The sequence below is a fragment of the Arvicanthis niloticus genome, chromosome 29 (assembly GCF_011762505.2).
Source record: "Arvicanthis niloticus isolate mArvNil1 chromosome 29, mArvNil1.pat.X, whole genome shotgun sequence".
Classification (NCBI taxonomy): domain Eukaryota; kingdom Metazoa; phylum Chordata; class Mammalia; order Rodentia; family Muridae; genus Arvicanthis; species Arvicanthis niloticus.
Window position 1 is genome coordinate 15,925,716 of NC_133437.1, and position 25,002 is coordinate 15,950,717.

General features: G+C 41.3%; 1 protein-coding gene across 4 annotated transcripts in view; it reads left to right on the forward strand.

The window, feature by feature from the left end:
* The first annotated feature begins 211 nt into the window (after positions 1-211).
* Positions 212-25,002, forward strand: part of Ssbp2 (single stranded DNA binding protein 2) — a 253,087-nt gene continuing 228,296 nt past the window's right edge. For 3 of the 4 annotated variants that reach the window (XM_076927129.1, XM_076927128.1, XM_076927130.1), the window contains exon 1: positions 275-415. In XM_076927129.1, the coding sequence (XP_076783244.1) occupies positions 354-415 (62 nt within the window). In that variant the 5' untranslated portion in view covers positions 275-353. Of the gene's footprint in view, positions 416-25,002 lie in introns of all 4 variants that reach the window. The other variant, XM_076927127.1, reaches the window with a different exon arrangement.

Below are 25,002 nucleotides of genomic sequence, written 5' to 3' on the forward strand. Positions count from 1 at the left end.
CTAATTCCCCCCTAGCGCCCGGGTTCGGAGGGGGAGGGGGGAAGGAGAGCGGGAGGGGGAGCGCGGCGGAGAGGGAAGGAGGGAGGGAGGGAGGGAGGGAGGGAGCCGGCGAGGGAGGGAAGGAGGGAGGAGACTGCCGCTTAGGCCGAGCCGCCGCCGCGCGCTCCGGCAGGCCGGAGGGAGGGGAGGCCTGTCAGTCTCGCGCGTTGCCAGGGCGAGGAGGGCGGAGCTCTGGCGTGGGGCGGCCAATGGTGGGGGTGGCTGCGTGGGTCGCCATGGGGACGGGGCTGTTCCCGGGGAGGCTGTGATGGGTTGACAGGTGCGTGACAGTGGGAGCTGCTCTCGGCACAAGCATGTACGGCAAAGGCAAGAGTAACAGCAGCGCCGTCCCGTCCGACAGCCAGGCCCGGGAGAAGTGAGTGTCTCCGCGCCGCAGCCACCTCCGCCTTCGCACGCGCGCACACTCGCGCACGCACTCGCACTCTCCGGGAACCGCAGCCACACGGCCGCCCCGCCGGGGGTGGGGGGAGCCGGGGGTGGGTTGCAGGGGGAGGCGCGGGGCGGGGGCGCGCGGCTCGGGGGAGCGGCCGCCTCCACGGGGGAAGCCCCCCGGGCGGGTGGCCGCGGGCAGCCGGTGGCGGGAGGGACGGACGCGCGTGGCGGGGGACGGCGGCGGCGGGGATGGAAACTTGTTTGGGTGGTTGAGGGGAACCACCCGCGGCTTCACCTCCTCGCAAAGTAACTTTGGAGCTGTGGTCCAGGACGGCGGGGCCGCGGGGCGCGGCGGGCCTGGGGGGCGCGGGCTGCGGGGCGCTGGGGTCCGGCGGGGCCGCGGCGGGGGGCCCCGCAGGCGTGGAGAGGGGAGAGGGCGGCGGGCCGGGCGGGCGGAAGCGGGGCCCTGCGGGGCGCGGAGGGCAAGTGCGGGCGTGGGCCGGGCGGGCGCGGAGACGCGGGTCCGCGGGTTCTCCCAGCGCAGGCCGAGCAGGCGGGCGGGCGGGCCCGGGGCGGCGGGGGAAGTTTGGGAGTGGGAGCGCCGAGTTCCCGGAGGGAGAGTGTGTGCTGGCCCGCGCGGGGTCGGCCGCGAGAGCTTGGCGCTCCTGCCTCTCGCCGCACACCGGCTCGGCGGCGGCCCCAGAACTTTTTGAGACTTGCCGTGTCCCCGGGGGGGGGTGGTGGCCGCGGGCGCGGAGGGCAGGTCCCGTGGGCCGTGGCGGCGCCGCGAGGAAGGCTGCCCGCGGCGTGGACCCGGCGCGGGTCGGCGTGGGGGCTGCGGCAGAGATGCTGGGCGCAAGCCACTCGGTTGGGTCGTGGGGGGGATACAGGTGGTAACTTCGGTGGGAACCGGGAGGACGTTGGAGAGCCGGGGTGCCACGGTCGCGGCACGCTGCGGAGCAGGCTAGTTGGCTGCTATTCTTGTGTACTTGTAACGGCGATTTGGTTGTTACTAAAATGAGAGCGAATAGTGACTGTGACACCGAGGAAGAACCCTCCCCCCCCTTTTTCCTATGTGCAGATGTTCAGACTGATTCCCCGTAGCTGAGTCTGCTCTGAGGGTCAAGCTTATCCTTGTCATTGAACAGACTGTCTTGCTGAGGGGGCTCAGGTTGGGGGGAGAGCAAGTCCTTCTCAGAGGTACTCTGGGTCTCTTGCATACAAAAACAGCTTGGTAAATAAAAATCGAATGTGTAGGCTACGGAGTTCCCCCCTTGCTTTAGGTTGTTAGTCATACCCTTGAAAGTTTGTTGTGCCCCAGGGAGGGGAACATGTTCTAATCTTCGTGTTGGCAGCTATACACACACAATTCCCATAGGATTTAGAGGTGGCAGGCCTTGATGTAGGAAAACAAAACACAACAACAACAACAAAATTAATGGAGAGATGCCATCGGACCCTTCGCCTCTGATATTTTAAAGATCTAGCTGTGACAAGGAATATAAACAAAAATACAGTGTTTATTGCCTGGTTAAGAAACCGTAGTTACTGGACTTGGAGTTCTAAAATATTACTGTGTGCTTATTAATCGTGTTTGGCTGTAATATATCTGCTACAAACATCTGGAAGAGGCTGCTTTAATAATTATAAAATACCTGAATTTCACATTTTGAGGAGTGAAAGGAATTGTGATACACTGAGAACAGAATCTTGCTGGGGGTTGACTGAATTTAGTATTAATTTTGGTTTTAGCTGGACTCCCATGAATAGCTGATACTCAGTCCAGACGATTCTATAGTCTTAAAACAAAACTAAAATTCATTTTCAGTGTGGAGCCAAGGAGGTTAGATATGGTATGTTTTGGTCCTTTCCAGCTCTTATTCTGATTCTGTCACAAAAACAAGAATGCCACTTTTACTCTCATCTGCCAAACTGAACACCAAGTAACATCCACTCTTAGGAGCAAAGTAATGAGGGTTCTGCTAGATGGTGCTGTTTGATTTAAATTATTTCTTCCAGTTACTACAACTGGCAGCAGAGTCTTAGCTCGATTTGCCTTGAGGACTAGGCAGGTGAAGAGGCCACTTGAATTGACAGTGGCTGTTCTGAGTTCATCGTTTCTGCATTAATTCCTAGCAGAACTGAACAAATGTTGAAGAACGCCCTATTTTTATAGAATCAATGTCATTCGGATGGGAGAGTTGATCTGATCACTGTTGTTTCTGTTTACTGATACCGGTGTACTGATTGCAGAAGATAGGAAACTTAAAAAGTTGCCATTAAAGAAAGGTATGGCAACAGATTTTTGTTTTTAATTTTGAAGGAGGCAGATTTTAAGAGTTAGCCGAGAGATAATTCTCTGGTAAGCAACTTAAGAGCGTTCCAGTCTTAAAAATCACAGGTAGTTTATATTTTTAGTAATAAGTATGAGTACATTTTTATAAAACCGTTTTGCAGAATGAGTTGTGAGTAATGGCCAAGATGAAGTAAACGTATTAGCTTTATAATCAAGAGTGTATTTTCTCACACAGCTTCCTAATGGAGAGCTGGCAATCACCTGCACGAAATCTTTGCTTTGCCTTGCAATAAGAACTCACTATATAAAGTATTTGAAATTAATCTGTGGCTTGTACAATTTATACAGTTTTGTTTTGTAGTTCTGAACATAACATTTGGTTAGGTTCAGGTTAATTGTGTATTTTGTTGTTTTACAAAACAAACAGGTTAAGCCTACTCAGAGGTGCAAAAGGTTTAATTAGAGAGAGTGATTGAATAACCCTGGAGGAAGGTGGGCTGTTTGCATAGAAATTTTAAATTCTGATCCTGTTAAATTGTTGCCACTGGCTTTAGTACTTTTCTTATAGCACAGACCAAAACGGTAATTTAATAATTGTGTAGTTAGTGTTTCTTTTGAGTAGGGAACAATACTTTTTATTTCTTCTCTTAAGTTTTGCTTTTTTTTTTTTTTTTTTTTTTTTTTTTTCATTAAGAACCCTGTCTTTTAATACCGGAAGTTAAAATTTCTTGGTGATGGATATGTCAGACTCAAAGGAATCTTTCCAATGTGAAAAGTTCTCACTGTAAGGACATACAAGGTTGAACTCTATATTCTTTAGCATGGTTTTATTAAAAAAAAAAAAAAAATCCTGAATAAGAATCCAGAGAAGGAACTGTTGTGTTTGCTACAGGGTAGTATGCCAACACTGTGTGGAGAGGTTCATGTTTATTTCCTCTTTATTCAGATTTCTTCTTTTTCTCCAAGTAATTTTGATAGGTGTCTTTTCCTTCTCCATTTACATAACAAGACACAGTCCCTGTCTGATGAAGTGACTACCCAGGGATAAGATGCTGAAAAGTAGGAGAGCTGTGCCCGAGACAAAGGTGTCTCCAGCTTTGGCACTTGTCATCGGACCTGAGAGATACACTTTCAGTGACCAGGTTACCTTCTGTGTCCAGGATATGGTGTCACCGATTTAGGGAACAGTATTACATAATGAGACATAACAGCATCAAGATTTGGTCAGCTATGTAATCTCGACCATTGCCGATACCCCTGGGCTGATAGCTTCCCATGTTGGCAGGTTGCGAATATGTATGTGGTGTGAGAGAAGGCACAGAAAATTTACAGATGGAAGTTAGAATACTAAAATAAGGAATAATCCTGTCTTGAGACTTTCAATTTTGTTTGATCTCTGACAATTTTAAATTAAGTATAATAGTTATGAGCAGTTTCTGTGTGAAACGTGTTTAACTTTAAACCACACTACCAAAGAAATACTGATAAGCCAATACATACTGATGCTTTTTATTACCTATTTTTTGAGGTAGGGTCTCAAGTAGCCAGACAAGCCTGAAACTCCCTACGAAGTAAGGATGACCTTCAGCTTGCACCCCTCTGCCTCTGATTCTCAAGTACTGGAATTATGGGTGTGTATTACCACGCCCATTTTATGTGTGGTGCTGGGCAGGCTCTCTACCAACTGAGCTACATCCTCAGCTTTTCATTGGTTAACATTCTGTTATGATACTGAAGAATAATTTGCTAGGAATTGAAGATGGGCATGAGAGAAACATAGCAAACAGTAACTTATCAAGTAGTTATTAAACATAGAAATTAAACCATAACATGGGGCACTGAAAAGTAATTTTGATGTTTAGATGTTGGTTCTTATAGATGAAAATTCCAAAATGAAATTTACTATGTGCTTTCTAAGTAGCTATAATCTGAAGAATATTTAAATGCTACTGAGTATGAGTTTTTAGGGGTCCATATCTGCTGCCCATCACTTTGTTCTCTCTGTCATCATTAAAGCATCCCTACCAAGCAAAAATTATGTCTGTCTTTTTTTTTTTTTTTTTTTCCTGAAAGAAATAAGGCAGGTGAAGTAATACAGATCTCTTTAGAAACTTGTTCAATGAACAGTTGGCACAATTTAAGATTTCTAGTCTACTCTTTTGGGGAGGGAGGCTCTGGAAGTCTAATTCCTGGCTTTGTGCAGGCAAAGCCTATGCTGACATCCCGGCTCACAGGATGTCTAAGGCCAATGAGAGATGGCTATAGGGACTGACTCTCTTCCCAATTTCCAGGATGTTTCCTCTAAAATACAAAGTGATTTGGATCTGAAATGTTATTTTAGCTGTGAGGTTTTTTTCTTCTTCTTTTGATTGATGTCTTTTATTTTAGGAAAAGAATAAAATAAAATCCCTTGGGGTTTTTTCTTCTGTCTGTCTCTGTCTGTCTGTCTGTCTGTCTGTCTCTCTCTCTCTGGAATGAATCTAAAGAAAGAAATTGGGACTAGTGAGTTACAAGATCTCACCATGTAATTCTGTCTAGCTTGGAACTTCCTAGGTAGACCAGCCTGGCCTCAAACTCACAGAGATCCACCTGCCTCTGCTTCCCAAGTGGGGTGATTAAAGGCACGGGTCACCAAGTCTGGCAAGTTTTAGTATTTTATGTAGAGATCCATTGTAATTCTTAAAAATAGTATTATAAATACTATAAACTATCAAAAATGTAAAAGGTATATATTTTCATACTTTCAAAGCCACTGTGCCCATAAAAACAATTCAGGATGAAGAGAAGGATCGTTAAATCTGAGTGTATAGTAGAGCAAGTGTGGCTTACACCTCCAGTCGATACTAAAGGAAAGAATCGTATTGTTTAAAATCAGACCATGTTCTGCAGCAGGGGCTGGGTGCCCAGGTGGAGGGACCTCTAGTTTCCAGTTCACTCCTGTATTTTCCCGTTCCAAGTAAAATTTGAATTTAGACTTCTAAGAAGTATGGGGATCATAACTATCAGTGTTGGAACATAAGATGAAGGGGCCCCACTTACAGCTTTAAAACATATGCAACACGACATGCATAGCTGTCATCGTGTTGTGGCATAAAGGGATTGTCATCTACTACTGTGCTAGTGACATTGTTTACTAACAGTTAATCCTTGGTAAACTTGTGCTAAAAGTTTAAATTTACTAAGAACATATTTTTAAAAAATAGATTTAAAACAACTTTGGGATAATGGAGTAATGTATTTTTTTACTTTTCAAAATAGTTTTGAATAAAAGCTAATTGAAAATATTCACATTTTAAGAGTACACATCAGTTTTTTTTTGTGTGTGTATTTTATATAAACACAGCTATTTGTATAAGACATAAGTTAATGGGATGATAGGGAGTTACTCGAGTCCTACTCTGAAACCATATATACACACTAGAAAGGTGCTACAGGTAAAGATGGCAGCCCACCATGCTGTCTCAGCAGAAGCTGTTCTTGCCTTCCCAACCTGTTGTCAGTACACGCTGTGTGACAGTACTGCAGAGCAGGCTCAGTGGCACATGGAACAAGGAGAGTTTTTTCATGAAGGTTTTAGATTCAGTGGAGGCTCTGACGGATGAGTAATTTTTGTCAGAGTTCAGTTAATAGCTAAAGAATTCCCAGTAGTGGAGATATTCATAGTTTTGGATAGTTACAAGAGCAGAAATTTATCGGAACTAACCTAAGCAGGCCTAATGCATTGTCTGTTTCTGTATCATCTATGTTGAATCTTTCTGGTCCTTCCTTCACCTTTTAAAAGAGAAACATCAGATAACACAATTTTCTGGTAATAATTCTTATATTTTACTGTAAGAACGCTGATGATTGTATTTCATTCAGGACTCCTACCAGCAACTGATGAGCCTTCATGAGATTTTATATCACAGTTGAGTCACAGTGAGCTTGAACGAGTGACCTGGCAGGATCTTATTTTATATTCTGGATTAACTTTACTTTGTAGGCATGACATAAAAAAGTTGAACACTGTTTAAACTGAATTAAAGCACAGCATTTAGTCATTTGTTTTCCTACTTTTAGATGTCTTTGAAGTTGCAGCTATTGAAGAGTATTAATTTTAATTCATTGTAAAATCATGTCACATTAGACTACTAATTGAAGGAAGGCAAGAACAGAATGGGGAAAGTTGTTTACGTTAGAAGAGTTGAGAGTTGGTGTCCAAACAAGCTGACTTCTGAAACTTCCAGTTACTTTTTGTAAGGACCTGATACTTGCCTCTTCTCCAGTTTACCATCTTCAAATTTGAGATTAAGAAAGCAAAAGCTACTTTATGGATGGCCAAATCTAAGTAAACGAGCTACTGTGTTGTAAGCTATCTTACATAAAAATTAAAACAAATGCTTTTTGAGAAATGACAAATATAGACCACATGTAGTTTTGTCATAGAAATTTATTGCTTAATAGTAGCCAAACCAGCAACACTCTGATTTGAGTATTTTGGGTACATTTGGCCCTTATATCATTTAACCTGCTGAAAGTTCCACAGGCTACCTCTTAATGAAACAAAAGAGACTGAAGAGTTTACAATGTTTTTATCTTTATCAAAACAAGGCATAGAAGATGGCTTAATTAATCTGGTTTAAAAATCAATCCGTTATCCTGCAGCATCTGAAGAGTAATTCAGAGTTGATGGAGTAAGTGCAGGATCAGCTTTTCTGCCAGTCCTCAAGTGCTTGTCATGGAGGTGAGAGGTCTGTTACAGGTGCCTGGCATCACTTCCTGTAAACAGTAAAAGGCGGTGAATTGGTAGATCTCTTGAATGCCTTATGAGAAAATGTAAACATTTCACTGATAAAGCTAACACTCTTCTATGGCTGGCTCCCTGCGCTGGAAACATTCCCCCTGTCTTTCTGATTACCTAAACACAGCTACGAGAATCATGAGGCCATGAGAGGCCACACAGTGAGGCTTGCTCTCATGGGATGGTAAAGTTTGTTGGAGTAATATGTATTAATAAGTAAGTAAACAAATGGATGAGGCAAATTTTTGGACAGTTATGTTGGCAATAAAAGTAATAAAACATGGGACTGGGATATGGACAGGAAACCTGTAGTAGATTAGGTAGCCACGGAGGAGACGACCTGGAGAAGAAGAGAGTGAGACAGAGATCTGAGTAATTACCACTAAACAGAACGGGGCAGGAGGATTTCAGAGAGATCTGAACCATCACTGAAGCAGTGTCTCTGCATAATTGTCTGGGGACATGTAAGGTATGAAGGTAGGGGTTAAAAGTGTACTTAGCTGGTTTGTGAATCCAGTTGGTATACAGTCTTCCTAGCTGGTAGGTGTGAGCGTCTCTAATCTCCCAAGCACTAAGGGTATAGTTGTTCCTCGGGAAACCACTAATGCTTTTATGATGATGTTGCTTTTAGAGAGGAAGAGCTAAGCTTGGGCTTGGGGAAATAGATGAGTCTTGCCATGGAGACATGAAGACCTGAGTTAAGTCCCCAGTACCCCTGTCAAAGAGCTGGATGTGGTAGTATGCTTATGATCCCAGTGCTGGGAGGCAGAGGCAGGCTCTGGCCAGCCAGCCTCGTCTACTCAGTGAGCAACCCTACCTCACAATGGTAGATGGCCCCTCCTGAGGAATGTCACTAAGAGTGTCCACCAGCCGCCACATTTGTGTGAATACACACGTACATTACATCCCCACAGACATGTGCACAGAGCATCATCACATACACATAAGACATAAGTTAATGAACACTTGGGGCTGTTGTGCTGACATCAGGTGGCACAATTGGTATAGTCACTTCTTGTAAACTTCCAGAGGAGTTTGGATGATTGTGTAGCAGCCCTCATTGACCATTTTTGGTTCAGAATTAAAGATTGGTTTTTCTTTCACTAGAAATGAGCTGCCCCCTTGAATGGGAGATGAATGAAGGTTAAACTATCAGTTTGATTCAATAGAGAATCATAGATCAGATGTTAGTTGTAAGTTTATCAGTACTTTGATTGAAAGAAAAATAACATTGTTAAAATATTTTAAGCACAATTTATACAATTACATAATGCCAAAAGTGCCATGTCATGAATAAAATGAACAAATCTGATTTAATATTTTTATTTAAAAAATAATTTTACATACAGTATATTTTGATCATATTCTTTCATCCCTCAACTTCTGATCATCTCTCCCTCTCTACCCACCCAGTGTCATGTTTTCTTTCTCAGAAATCAAAACAACCAAAACCTCTGAAGCTCTAAACAAACAAAAACCAGTAAGACAAAAAATACAAAACAAAAAGCACACACATCCCAAATACAGAGTCCATTCTGTCATGGCCAACTAAGCTTGGGCATGGGGCCTGCTGTGGACTGTGGTTAAAATATACCCAGTGACACACTGTTGGAGAAAACTGATTTTTCCCTTTGCCAGTGGGTATCAGTTCCAACCAACTTCCTGGTTAGGGCTGGGCCTTTGTATCTGCTTCTCCCTTAGTATGTTGGGAGTTTGTCTCGGTTGAACTTGTGCAAGTTTTGTGCATGCTGTCACAGCCTCTGAGTTTGTTTACCAGTCTTGTTTCTAGAAGATGCTATTTCCTCAGTGTTACCACCTCTTGCTCTAACATTTTTTTCTGCCTCCTCTTCTGCATAGTTCCCTGAGTTTTGAGGAGAGGAGTTTGATAAAAACATCTCACTGGGAGCTAACTACTCCAAAGTCTCTCACTTTCTACACATTGTTCAATTGTGGGTCTCTGTATTAATCACCACGTACCACAAGAGTAAGTTTCTCCTATGAGGAATGACTGGTACACTGATCTATGGGGAGAGCAGTGTGTCATTAGGAGTTGTTATTTTTATTATTATTATTATTGTTAATTTATTTCATGCTGTCCCTTTAGGAGAATAATAGCATTAGGTATTTCCATAGGCCTACGACTCACACAGTCTCAGTTTTTGGCTACTTTAGCAGTATTTCATGTGGGTTGGGTCATAAATCCAGTCAGAAAGTGGTGGGTTACTCCTGTTACATTTGTGCCCATGTTTCATCAGCCTGTCTTGCAGGCAGGTCAGTGTCATAGGTTGCAGGGTTTGTAACTGGGTGATACTGATGATTACCTTTCTCAGCTGGTGGCTTGCCAGTATCTCCTAGCACCATGGATACTAGTCAGTAGGGAAGAAGCTTCTGGTTGGGCACCAGCTCAGTTTCTCCATTCTCTATGATATAAATAACTAGTGTCTTGAGCACCAGGGTCTTACTGTCAGGCTCTAGAGGGTAACCAAATAGTCTTGGTAAATAGTCTGTGATATTTGGGTAGTATCTGTGGAAACCCACAAATCCAACTTTTATTTGAGGTTCTTATGCTGTTCTTATATAAATGGATCAGTGGATGTGGGATTCAGGGTAGTTTTGACCTTATTGGATGTTTTTGTTTTCTGGGCTAGGGCATTGCCATATGGCACAGTCTAGACTTGAACTCATGTCTCTCCTGCCTCACTGTCTCAAATTCAGGAATTGTAGATGTGCATACTATGTCTGGATAGTTTGGGCTTCTAACTTATGAAGGCACAGACAATTCGAATCAGTGAACTCTTAGTCGTTTGCTTGTCTGTTCTCTGGAGAGTTAAACTAGAGGCAGGGCAATGGAAGGTCTGCTCTCCCACTGTGCACTGTGTTAGGTTTTTAAGGGGAATGAAGATTAGCTGTGTTTAGTGTTTGGATTCAAGCCAAGGTTACCTGGCCCTTTGCAGTTGGTGTAGACTCGGGGCAGGGGAGTGTGGCAGAGAAGGTTCTTTATCTTAGGGTAGGAAATAGAGGATGAGGAGGGCTTGGGGACTAGGTATAACTTTTAAGACACACTCAAAAGTGACTTTCTCTAGTTGGCTCCAACTAGAAAGTTGCTAGAACCACTTGGAACAGTACCACCAGGTGCTGACCAAGCGTTCAACATGAGTGTGTGGAAACATTTCCTAATCAAAATATAACACACTCTCTCTCAAAAAAAAAAAAAAAAAAAAAAGGGGGGGGGGAAAGTCTTTCAATATAAATGATCGATATTCTGTTTTACTGTGGTAAAATATGTATAACAAAATCTACAATTTTAACTAGTTTTTGGTGTGCAGCAACAGTGCCATCAATCACCTTCATGTTGCTGTGAACCAGCACCTCATATCCAGGGCTTTTCATCTGCTCAAGCAGGGGGACTCTTTAACCGTGAAACAACTACTTCCCAGTCCACTTTCCTCCCAGAATCTGGCAACCACACATATTTTTCTGTCTTTTTGAATCTGACTATTCTAGGAGCCTCAGTAAATGGAATCAAACAGTATTTTGTATCTGGCTTCTTTCTTGCTTAATCCTCAGAGTAACTCTGAGGATTTTTTTAAAAACATTTTTGTTTTTAAACTGGGGAAACTGAATCTCAGGGAGTGTTTATGGGCTATCCCAGGACACCCAGTGAATTGTGTAGCCTGGGTCCAAACTCAGTTGCTCATCTTAACCATTTTTACTCTTTGTGTGTCTTTGTTTGACCCAGGAGGAAAAAACTTTAGAGTAGAGTCGGGACGGGTTAGAAAGTGGGAGAATTCTTTACCTGTTCTGTTGATAACACATCCACCATGTTTAGTTGGAATGAGACCTAACAGGAGAGGTTAAAGAAAGATTAGAAGCAATTTACACCTGCTAAAAGGGTGGGTAGAACCGTATGAGCCACAAGTAGCTCCATATCCTTTAGAGTATCTGAGGCTTAGCAATTTGGACATAGAGGCTTATAAAAAAGGAAGATACTTTGTAGCTGCTCAGGCTTCATCTTTCTTTAAGTAGCATCAAATGAACTGTTACAAGTTACTTTGCTTGGTAAACGTGGAGTCAGAAATAAATAGGGAAGTATAATCACTAGAAAAAATTCTTAATTATGAGTTTCCTTTATCTATTGTCTCTCCCAATGAGCACATGGCCTATTGATTTTGTCTGTTTGTTTTGTTTGTTTTTGAACAAGGGCTTCTGGAAAGTTCAGTGTGGTCCAGAAGTACTATAACCATATTAAGTCATTTCTCTGGAAATGACTACTAGAAAAAAATAAAAACAATTTCTTTGTTGTTTTTTTCATTATATACTATTTGTTGGTCATGACTGGATTAAAATATGAGCTGATTACACTGTATCATAACATTAAAAGTAAGGGCTGTTAATAGGAAGCTATTACAGTGTTTCAATATGCATTTAAATCCTGAATTAAACTTAGTGATTGATATTATTATTATTCTTTCATTTAAAAATTTCATGGAAAAACTTCTGTGTGCTGCCTGCCATAAAATACCCATCACACATAAATATATACATATTGTACAGTACACATTTCATTTTGGGACAGCCTTGCTAATTCATTTTAAATTCAGATTGTACTGGGTAAGTTATGTGAGTTGGACTTGAGAGCCAGGAAGATGAGGATAAAGCAAGTTTTTCCTGAACCGTTAAAGCAGCGCCTAACAACACTGATAAGAGAGCTGATAACACAGTAAGTGCTGTAACAATGTTACCAGCGGACAAGTCGCTAGAGTAGATCCCCAGCAAGATGGAGGCTTCAAAGGGATACTGAACAGTGTTCAATGAAGATATGTACAAGATCAAACCCAGGGAGGGGAGCACCAAGTGATTAGCAAGGAGAGTTTTACCGCTCCGAGGTCTGAAGGATCATTCAGGATAGTAACCAGAATCTGGTGAGAGAGAGCTCCAGTTGCAGGAGCAAGGCTAACCTTTGGAGCTGTGGTTTGAGAGGATCACTGCCGCTGTCAACCCTTCTGCTAAGCAGAGCTAAAGCCTATGGGGAGGCTTTACCTTGTGCTGCCGCTGCTCGTCTCTGGAGTCAGTGGTCAGGGAATTTGGTGATACATAGTCCTTGGTCTGTGGAATGATGGAAGCTTGAGAGTGATCTGAGGAGATGTGGGAAGCAGCTAGCATAATATTCAGTTTCTATTATGTTTTTAACTCAGGAAACAAAACCTTTCAGTTCTTAAGGAAATAGCCTCAAAAGTCCACTTTACCAAAAAATAACATTTAAAATTAGCTTAAAAATGTCCGAGTATATGTTTTAAGGTGTTTTGCAAGATGGAGATTATATTAATCTTGCTTTCAACTATCTATTTCTTTATTCATTAAAAAAACAATATAAAATGTGGTCTGTTATGTGTCAGCCTCAGGTGAGACTTCTAAGTCAGCTCAATTAGTTCCATCTTCTCTGCCCACCTCATCCTTCACAGGGATCGCTGTCAGCATTCACCACCCTCGTAGCAAGAACTGTAATGTGTAAGCAGAAGGTTCTAGAGAAGAGGCTTCTGAGAAAGGGTACTATGTTCTAGAGGGTAAGCATAGTTATTTGGGGGATGGTCAGTTAAAGAGCATTCTAGAAGAAGCATGTACATAAACATGAAGACATTAAAGAGAAATGGCATACAGCCTTAGTATATGTGTTTCAGGACCCTCATGGATCCTCTGTGTGGACGCTCAGGTCCTCTACATGATAGGGTATACTGTGCAGTGTCCCCACAGTCCCTCAGTGGACATTCAGGTCCTTTACATGATAGGGTATACTGTGCAGTGTCCCCACAGTCCCTCAGTGGATGCTCAGGTCCTCTACATGATAGGGTATACTGTGCAGTGTCCGCACAGTCCCTCAGTGGACGCTCAGGTCCTCTACATGATAGGGTATACTGTGCAGTGTCCCCACAGTCCCTCAGTGGATGCTCAGGTCCTCTACATGATAGGGTATACTGTGTAGTGTTCCCACAGTCCCTCAGTGGATGCTCAGGTCCTCTACATGATAGGGTATACTGTGCAGTGTCCCCACAGTCCCTCAGTGGATGCTCAGGTCCTTGACATGATAGGATATACTGTCTGCATGCAGTGTCCCCACAGTCCCTCAGCGGACGCTCAGGTCCTCTACATGATAGGGTAGGGTATACTGTGCAGTGTCCCCACAGTCCCTCAGTGGATGCTCAGGTCCTCTACATGATAGGGTATACTGTGCAGTGTCCCCACAGTCCCTCAGTGGATGCTCAGGTCCTCTACGTGATAGGGTATACTGTGCAGTGTCCCCACAGTCCCTCAGTGGACATTCAGGTCCTTGACATGATAGGATATACTGTCTGCATGCAGTGTCCCCACAGTCCCTCAGTGGACACTCAGGTCCTCTACATGATAGGGTATACTGTGCAGTGTCCCCACAGTCCCTCAGTGGATGCTCAGGTCCTCTACATGATAGGGTATACTGTGCAGTGTCCCCACAGTCCCTCAGTGGACATTCAGGTCCTTGACATGTTAGGGTTTACTGTCTGCATGCAGTGTCCCCACAGTCCCTCAGTGGACATTCAGGTCCTTGACATGATAGGGTTTACTGTCTGCATGCAGTATCCTCACAATTCCTCAGGTACTTTTATTCTTCTTTAGATTACTTATCTTGTGCAATGTGAGTAATATGTAGGTAGTTGCTATTTTGTTTCTGGAATAATGACAAAAGAAGTCCATACAAGTGCGGTATTTTCTGAATATTGTCAGTGTGAGGTTGAACTGTTGGTAGACTGCTATAAATTTGGTACGCTAGATGATATGTGTGGCAAGTTAAACTATTTTGGTTATAATCTTGAATGATAGCTTGATCTATAAGATAAGGAATTTTGAACAGAAAAGTTAATCATGAGATGCAGTTTGGAATAATAATTTTGTAAGTAATATGGAGAACTGGGTAAGGGGACAGCTGTCTTAGGAAACTTGTTTGAGCTGCTGTGACAATACAGTTTTATGTGGTTATCTTTTGTTTTTGTTTTGTTTTTGGACCAATACAGTAGCAGTTTCAGGGTATAGAATACACTGGATTCAGTGGCTTCCGTGTAAAAGAAGTAGGATTTTTAAAGTGGCTATTATATTTTAGTCATAGACACGGAGGAAGTCCAGGAAGAAGGATGGGAAAGTATAAGAAAGAAGATGTTCAGATTGAAATGCCATTCATATCTAAAGATGGAGCCGCTTAGGGAGAAATTGGATAAGTTGGACTTAGAGTTCAGAGTGTAAATCTAGGCTGGAGATTCTGGAATGGAGAAGGGGTTGGGGCAGAGATGTACTATTTAGATGTACTTGCATTTCAAACACTGTTCCAGGCCTTCTGTGAGTTGCTCATGTTGCTGATGAAGTGAACCAAGGCTTAGTAAGCGTAGTAGTCTTGTGAACCGCACTTGTCAGAGCCCCAATCCATGGCCAGGCTTAGCTTACTCACTTAATACTGTCATGGAGGTATGAGAGTCAAACACATAGGCGTTGAGTTTTAGTGCCCAGCTTGATGAACTTTGACCAAGTGAACATAAACGTGTAACTGAGCACCCACGTGAAGAAAAAGACTCAGCCTATATGTTCCTGCCTTCCTTGACCTCAGCCCGTGTACCTTAGTTGTGAGCCCTTTTCTAGAGCCTAGATTTTCTTGTGTTATGTGTATCACTTGAAGACATGAGGTGGAAAGGAAATGCATTCTTGGGACTGGGGGAGGGAAATGAGGGAACTGAAGGAAGAATATGTAAAAGGCAGGTAGAGTGAAAAACTGAGATTTAGACCGAAAAAGATCAGCAAACAGAAATGAGGGACCTCATAAGGCATCTCGTCAAGAGGAGTTTCCAGAGGGGAGGTTGACTTTGACAGACCTAGAAGAGAATAGGATGTTAGCCAGGGCTGTTACCTGAGAGAAAAGCTCCAGTGGAGTAAGCCCAAGTGTGCTGTTGGTGGTGGTTGTTTTGTTTGTTGGGTTTGTCAGAATCTCGCTATGTAAATGTAGCCCTGGCTGGCCAGGAACACATAGAGATCTACCTGCCTTTGTGTCTGCTTCTGTTTCCTGAGTGCTGAGATCAGAACAGGCATGCTTACCTATGCCTGGGCAGTGTTAGTATTTTGGGGATAGGGCAAAGAAATGGAGGTGGCAGGTGTGGAAAGCCTTTCCTTGAGAAAGAACACACAGAAAGAAGCTACAAGGAGACAGAGGGTGGTTTCACTTGACACATCTTCTAAATGGGAAGCATTTGTTGGTTCTGTCACATTGTGAAGAGGTTTTGTTAATTACTGTGGTCTACTTTCTTGTACTTCAAGTTTTATTAAATTATGACAATAATGGGTTACTGTAGGGTATGGGAAAGCAGCCAGTAAGTAGATTTTTTTTTTATTTTTTTTTATTTTAGAAAGGCATTGAAGATGACTCTGTATAACTTTTAAAAATGAGTTTTAGGATAGGTTACAGTGTTAGCTTTTTTGTCAATTGATTTTTTATAAGTTTTCTGAATCTTAGAATAAAATAAAGAGGTCATCTCTAAGAGGTGATTGGGAAATGATTGTGGTATAGTTAATAAAATTAATAATTGCTTGTTGGGTCTACCAGTCAGTAGGCCATCAGTGTTTAAATCAAATGTATTATTATGGGAAAAATAACTTTAAAAAATACAGGTAAGGATAATTATTGTTTAACAATTTCCCCCAAGATTAAAACATTCTATCCTGTAGGACGCTCGCTAGGCAGGAAGGTAAAGACCTCAAAATAGCTTCAGGTAGTCCCTGAAACAAACCAGAGTCACTAGGCTCCTCCCTGCCAGAGTAAGCAGTAAAACTGAGCTGCCAAGAAGTCTGAGAGCAGATCAGCTGCCTGGAAAGTTTGGGTCAGAGCCACTTGGGAAGGACACTCTCCAACCTGTTGAGCTCCTGCAGCCTGTGTGGTGGTCTCCAGGTTCTCAGCTTTGTGAGCTGTCATCCATGTGGGAGTGGGCTGTGGTGACGCCTCTGTCTTTGAGTCATTTCTGTTCCTGATAACACCAGTCAAACTCATTGGTTCAGCAAGTTGGACTTTGGTGTTATCTGTACTTTGGTCTGTTGTGTAGGCTTCCTATATGGGGTGAGTAGATGTGTGTTGCATCTTCCCATCACCCAGCAAAAAAGAAGAAAGTAAAAAATAACCATATGACCTTTCAAATTTTTTCTATGTCCATATATACCTGGGAATTTTGAAGAATTGTTCAATGAAGACAAAGCAAAACAACCCAAAGGCACTTGTATAAAAAATTCATCCTTTGTTATTTGCTTATTTTACTATCAGAAACACAACTTAATTGGTACAAACAATTCTGTATGTATAGTAAGGCCCTGTGAGGAAGTAAGTGACGGAGCTTATGTGCTTGAGTTCTGGGACATGATGGCGTGACCCCAGAAGCATGAGCCCACTTTTACTTCATGATTGTATGTAGTAAAGAAAACTTAGGGCCTTACACATGTTAGGCAGGTGATCTATGACTAAGCCGCACCCTGTAGCCCAAGAGACAGTTTTTCTGAATCTCATGCCAGCATTTTTAAAACACATCTTTTAACCAAAGTATATTTTAAGACTGGTTTTAATGGTGCATATATATCTTACAACATGCAGCAGGAGGATTAGGAGGATTTCAAGAATAGCCTTGCTATATGGTTCCAGGTCAGTCTGGATCAAGGAGACCTTGTCTCAATGCCCCTCCACCCCACCACCCCAAAAGAAAAAGAAAAAGTCAAGTAAAATAAAAGTGAGTTTGAATGAGGGGAAGAAGATAAGAAAAGTTAATACACAAGATTTTCACAGACCAGGAACAGAATGGACAGAATACGAGGGACAAGGATGACAGAGGATAACATTTGTGTACATTGGTCATTTTCCAGGTTCCCAATAAGTACCTCCCTCAAAACCAAAAGTTAAAACAAGTTTAAATTCTATCATCCATTCACTCGCTCAATACTTGTTCAGGGTCTCGCAGTTTGCGAGGTACCATACAAGGCAGCGGGGCCAGCAGTGAGGAGACAAACCTTGCCAGAGAAGTGAACAGAGCGCCTGGCATAGGGAACAGTCTGTGCTTGGGAGACAGCCAGAAGGAGAGAGCCTGTCAAGAAACAGAAAGTCCAGCAGTGCTGTGGCGGGTGTCGCGCAGGGGGGCGGGGCTTGGGGAAGGGAGGGGAGGTTTCAGAGAGAAGCCACAGCTCCTTCTGGAAAACCAGGGATTAATTTAGAATTCCTCCCAAAGCTGTTGGGCCCCCCACTCTGAAGTTCTTAAGTAGGTAGGGACCCAGAATTTACCTTTTACCATTCTGAGAGCAGGAAACACGTAATCTGAGGTGTTAAATCAAAGCAGCCTCATTTCATCTAGTGGTAGGATAGCAGATTGGTAAGTGCATGTGTCATTTGCCACAGTGTACATTTATACAAGTGCAAGTGTGGAGCTGATGGGGAGTTTAGCTAATTTACCACGTGTCTTCTGATACAACAAAGCTTCCACTTTCTTGTTAGTAGTGATGTTTATAAAGCGTGTTGTGAGTAACTGGGAAATGTCAATTAATTTTTCCTTCCTTCCTTCCTTCCTTCCTTCCTTCCTCCCTTCCTTCTTTCTTTCTTTCTTTCTTTTTTTGTTTTTCGAGACAGGGTTTCTCTGTGTAGTCCTGGCTGTCCTGGAACTCACTCTGTAGACCAGGCTGGCCTCGAACTCAGAAATCCACCTGCCTCTGCCTCCCAAGTGCTGGGATTAAAGGCGTGCGCCACCACCACCCGGCTAAATGTCAATTTCTTACTAAGAATTATTTTATCGTTTGAAAGTATATTAAAAAAATTTGGAAAATTTGAAAGTGGATTAAAAAGTATAAGGTATAAATTAGAAACAGTCTGTATCATTAAAGTACAGAGTATACAATTCATTTCATGATTGATGAGAGGTTTGAAATGCAGCTGTGAATATTTGGGCTATCTTTCTTATCATAAAAGGACAATAAATTTAGTTGTATCAGTATATTTAGTGTAGTGTGTACTGCCCAGCAGGAGACAGAGCTTACTCACACTCACTGCTATTCTAAGCAAAGCACGTGTGCACTTTCCTTTAGTGACTTACTACTTGTATTTACTTAAATGAATTCGCTTTAAGTGAATGCTTATATTCACTTACAATCAACTATAAAAACACACAGATCAATTTGAATTCTTAAAACATAACTCGGAGGCAGTAGTTTTGATCTTGTTAAGTCAGTCCCTTACAGGAGAGGCAGCAACACTGTCTTCATATAGCTTCTTGTGTGTCACTGTTTAAGTAAAAGAAATATTTCTGCTCAATTTTATGAGGCTTTCTAAGCCATTTCCTAGATTTTCCTGTGTTGTGCATATTCTCAGTATTTTGGTTGTCCTTTTGATAATGCCAGCAGCTTTGAAATGTATGAATTATTTCTGTATTACAATAGCCCATTGTCATTTCGAATAGGTCTGAGAGAGGGAACTACTTACGTCAAACTGCAGACTAAAACCAAGGTGAAGAATATCATAGTTCCGCTTTTCCAGCCTTTCAAGACAGTAAATATTTGACCAAGAAGGGGGATAGGATTTAAATGCAAACACATAAAATGATTAATAAAAAGAACAATATAAAACATAAACAGTTCAAAATCATAAAAAGACATTAAATATTTAAGATTATTGTTACATTGTCTAGTTTGAATTTTCCTTGGCTATTGTGAGTATGGAAGAAGTGTACCATATTAAATGTTGGGCCACTTTTATCCATGTACTTAAGACAGTATAAAAGGCAAAGAGGCAGGTCTAGCTTGTTTCTCTCTCATCTACTACTCTCCCTATGTATCCCTAATTCAACAAACCAACGGCTTCTGAGTCTTGTCAGAAAAAAAAAGCTACCCTTCTGCCTGTTTATTATTACAACTTGCCATTTTTGAATTGAGATCCCCCCCCCAGGTAACGATGAGGCTGATAATGCTTTAATAAATTTTGGATTCTCTTTTCTTTGATAGAGTAGAGAATAGTTTCATATCTTTCTAAAAAGTACTACTTAGTATTTTAAAAGGGCCTTCGTTCAGATGGAAGTTGCCACCCGCACTGGATCTATGGGAGAGCTCTAGCGAATTGTATTGCCGCAGGTGTTTGATTTCCAGCTGCTGATGTCTTGGGGAGGCCTCTCACAGCTGTTTACCAGGATTGAGAGGGCCCAGTTCTTAGTGTTTGGATGTCACAGGAGCTCTGGCTTCTGCTTCTGCTTGTTTACCACTGTGACCATTGTATCATTTCTTCTGTTCAGTAGAATCTTGAGGTTGCTGGAGTCTTTATTTTTTTCTGCTTATGACTAATAGGTTTTTATTTTGTGATTGATATTGAAATGAGTAGACATCGTTATTGACGGATTCTGGAATACTTACCTTGCTCAATGAAGGAAGGTTACAATACTTATAAGTGTGTTAAAATATTTTAAATTTAAATCTCTTGAAATTATGCAAGTAGAAGAGTTTTACAACTTTAAATTATTTTGTAAGAGCCCCTTCTAATGATGAGAAATTATTTATCCAGAATTTGAGAAAATTTTGACACTTCAATTTTCATTTTTTATAATATTTTTTAATGTTTTAAAATTATAATTAAATCCTTTCCTCCTCCAAGTCCCTGAATATAATGTAAAAAGGGAAGTTCTTATGAAAAGCATCAGAAGAGGAAAACAAATTGTCCCTTTTCTGGTAGATAATGGTTTAGATCTTCACTGATTAAATTAAATTTGTGGGATACCACTTAATCTTCAGAGTTTTGATAGGAAGCTGAATGTGTAAACGCAAAACAGTTTTATTTAAATAATAAACATACTGTTTACATAATATTAGGAAATATAGAGTGTCTGGTAATGCCCTTCACTGCTTCTGTGGATCTACACTGTAAAGATAACTGCTGTGCTCATGAAGAACACTCACTTTTAATGTCTTTATGTTGGAAGTATTTGCATATTTTATGGGTCATGGACTTTACCTCTTTATTTTGGTTAAGGTAAGTTTTAGCTTTCATATTTAGATGCACCAAAGGAATTAAAACATTGCAGACATGATGATAATATGCCATTATTTTTGCAAATTTTAGTTTTTGAAACACAAATATTTTATGGTTTTGAGTTGTCTTTCTACTTTGAATGGAGTGTTTTGAATGCTCAGATTTTCCAGTTCCTGTAGTTGATGGTAATAAAAGGTAAATTTGTCTGGATATGAAATGTCAAATCAAAGACCACCTTATGGACCCGTGTTAACGCCTTGAAACCCAGCTGCTCAGTGCTCTGCAGTGTTCACATGTCCAGTTTTTATTCATCTGACATGATGATTGAGATGACGACATACCCTCTCAGTTATCTACTCAGGATTTTATCTTCTCAAATTCCCAAACTGTATATATGTGTATAACTAAAACCTAGTCAAAACAAAGCACAGCCACACACAGTCAGACAGACAGACAGACAGACAGACAGACAGACACACACACACACACTCTCTAAACTGTTAGATATTATCTCTCCCAAAGAAATCTGCAAACAAGTAGTTTATGTTCTTGAGAGAGAGGATAAAGTATCTTCTCACTTAGATGGTTATCTCTCCTACAGATATATTTAAATGTAGAGATCAAGGACTGTTATGTCAATTGAAATCTATTTGGATAATTGACCTATTTTTATGGTTCTTACTACAAAATTGTCACTGGAATGCTTGAAGTAGACAAGCCATTTTAACCCACAACTTAGTAGCTAGCCAGGAAGTCTCCTCTTACTTGCATAAAGATGATTTCCCACTGGATATTGCCAAAGTGTCATTTGGCTTAGTACCTTTGTAGGCTTTGAAAGTACTGATAGACGTGACTACTTTTTTGAGGACAATATTTCTATCTCAAGAATATATTAGTGACTTTTTTCCAAATCCCTGGTCCTCTAAAAAAAAGATAAAAAACAAAACCATGATATTTTTAGTAAACGGTTAAGGTATGTGAGTTAATAGTTGAACAAAACACAATAATGTTAGCTGATCACTCCATCATCTTGATGCTAATTTTATGGCCGATGATTAACAGTTTTTGGATGAGTCCATTTTGAGTAATGAGGGAATTATTAGGAAATTCTCAATTTGTATTCAATCTTGAGAAAGGTGTGAAAGTATGTAACTAGTATTTCCATAAAATTTATATTTTAGTGCATAATAGTAGGGGGAGTAGTTTCAACTGTGACTTGAAGGGTGCTTCCTAGCTACTTTATATGTGATTTCTGTAAGCCAGCAACTTAGTGAAGGTGGTACTATATCCCCTCTTTGTAAGATGAAGTGACAAACTTACAGATGCCTATTGACATTTGTTGAAACTTAGCTCAGAGGAACCGACTTGGTTGGAACTGGGATCTGTCTATAACTATGGAGAGAACTGTTTTCACGTCACTTTTTCTTGCCTCCTAAATTAATGCTTATGTTGTCTGGAAAACTCACTTCTGATGAACACTTTGCTTTCCCAATGATGCTGGTTAAACGAGGTGTTAGTATAATAAGGTGCTAATTGAATGGTGTACAGAGTAAGTGAAAAAGAAATTACAGAAGGAAAAGGCTGTGTGCTGCAGTCATCAGGGAAAGTGCTTGGAATAGCTGTGGGACTTGTGTTCATTCAGTTAAAATGCTCTGCTAGCATTCCAAGTGCTGGACCTGGTAGGAAACGTAGGGTGCAAATCAAAACAGAGAAAGACATGTAGAAGATATTTCTTTTGGAGAAACTAATTATTAGGTATTTAAAAGTGTTGTGTTCATCCCAAAAGAAGCAAGGAAGCCTAATGTGAGCAGAAGAGAGCTTCTATATTGAAGAGCAGTAGGGTATTCTCTAGAAAAAGCACATGAAGATGATGGGCAGTATTTAAACCATGTGGCGTTTAGCTGCTTCTGTGGTTGCCAGGAGCAGTGTCACTGTGGGACTAAATACTATCATAGGAAGCTTGAACTCCAGCAGGAGTGTTCAGCTTTAAATCACAACAGTAGAATATTGTTATAGTCGGAGGGGCAGGTCTAATCCTGGGCTTGGTTCCCACGTGCTGCATTGATAGCTCACATGCTTGACTGAGCATCTATGAACTTGGACTGTCATTTCACTCCCTGCAGTTTGACTTCTGGATGCTTTTTGGCTAGCCTAGGTCTTGTAATTTAGTGGGTGGAAGGTATGGGGTGGGATGTGCCTTTCTCCCAAGTAAGATTTAGTTGTGACCATGAGTATTTGCTCAGGGTTTTCATTTGAACTCCAAGAATTTATTAACTTAAACCATAGCATGCTGTTGTCTTTAGTAGTATATGGTCTTACCTTATTTAATTTGTTTAAAATGTTCTCACCTCGTTTCCATTCTCATTTAATGCCTCTATTGACATTCATAGAGGTGTTTGAGAGATGCCTGTGTATTTAAAAATTGTATGGTATGGTACACATGTGCCTTTAGTCCCAGCTTTTGGGAGTCAGAGGCAGAGAGGCAGGTGGGTCTCTATTATGTTTGAGGTCAGCCTGTTCTGTATAGAGAGTTCCAGGACAGCCAGGGCTACATAGAGAGACCTCATCTCAAAAGCAAACAAAATGAAACAAAAACAAAACAAAAAATAGTTATGGTGGTGTACATGTTTATATAAATGCTTTCTTGCTAAAGAGCTTGTGTTTTTTTTTTCCTCACAATACTTTAAAATAGCTGATATAGGAAACTTAAAGCATTTACACATGTAGAGAGAATACTCTAAAGGATTTTCACGATCAGTTCTTTAAGCTCTGTGCTTACAACTCAGCCAGTTTTGTAACTGTTATTAACTGCTCCTGTCCTTGGCATCCTCTCCTTCACAGGCCTACATCTACAAACTTGAGTATTTTGAAGCAGATCTGAGAATTTTTAATGTCCAATGTCTAAATGTTTTGTAACTTGTGCCTGTTATTCATTTTTCTCATCAGGTTCTCTGGGGTGGCCACCTCAGTTGCCTGAAACTTCTGTCGATTTGTGTATACATTTATGATAACTTGGGGGTGAGACTCATTTATAAGTATGAAGTTTATTTTTCATATTAAGCATATAACATAAAAGGTGATTTAAGCAGTAGTTTTAGTGTAGCAGCATTTAGATATTAAGTCATCACATGTAACACATGTGGCATTTTCTATTAACAGAAATATGTTGGTATATCACACAGTTTGGGGCAGTTCAGTTTTTTTTTCTCATTTTATTTTATTTTTATGATGGGTGTTTTGTTTGTCTGTATGTGTGTAGTATCAGAGAGACCAGAAGAGGATGTTTGATCACCTGGGACTGTAGTTATATATAGACAGGTGGTTGTTGGCCATATGGTTGCTGCAAATCACACCTTTATCTGTGGAGTCATCTCTCTAGCCTGCACATTTCATTTTTGGGCTAGGAATACTCAGCCTGTATTACTCTATTTTCTCACAGGCAGCATCTCTCTTCTTCTTTTCATTGACCCTTGGTATTTAAGAAAACATTTTCATTACATTGATTGATTGATTGATTCATTTATTTTTGTGTGCGTGCACATGTGTGTGTGTTTTCACATGTCACAGCATCGGTGTGAAGGTTAGAGCACAGTTTATGGGAGGCAGCTCTCTTCCTTTACTGTGTAGGTCAGAGGATTTAGACTCCTCTTTATCAGGCTTGGTGTCAGGTGCCTATAATGGTTGAGCGGGCTTGCCTACTTGGTGTTGACCTTGCTTTTCTCAGTTTGGTATCTGTTTGTTTGTTTTTCAATGACATGAGGTTTAATGATAATAATAATAATCCAGTGCACTGGGGTTCTCAAGCATGCAGGCAAGAAGAACCCAGAGTTGAGGTTAAGGGCAGTTTTTATACAGCTTAAGGGGTGGACTAGGGAAACAGTTGATTAGGCACAATATGATTGGTGGAACAGTATGACTTTTAAACTGATTGGTCTTTGGGGAAATGAGGTGGCAAGGACCTCCCTTGTCTGTAAGTGGCAAGATTGGCCCACCCAGAATGTGTCTATGTGCTCTGGGCCTTTCCGGCTGGCAGATGGGTTCCCTCCCCTGTGGTCTTTTCCTCTGAATGTTAATCCATCAGGATAATCCAGCAGGTGTCCTTGGACTAAGGAATGTGTTCCTTCCAGGATGTGTCATTGGGCAGTTAATTTTTAAGTTTAACCAGATTCCTACATTCCCCCCTTTTCTTTGTGGCTGATTCCAATCTTGGAATCACAAGCTATCATCTTGGTGTACAGCATGATGTTGTTGTCTAAGCATAAGCACTTGTATGATATTAACACGATCTTTAACAAATTTAACTAAGCGATTTAGAATGTAGGGGCCAAAGGTGAGCAATAGAAGCAAGATTACAAGGGGTCTTGTTATGGCCGAAACCAAGGTAGTAAGCCAGGGAGATTTATTGAACCATGACTCTGACCACCCTAGATTCTGTTCTCTCTCTCTTTG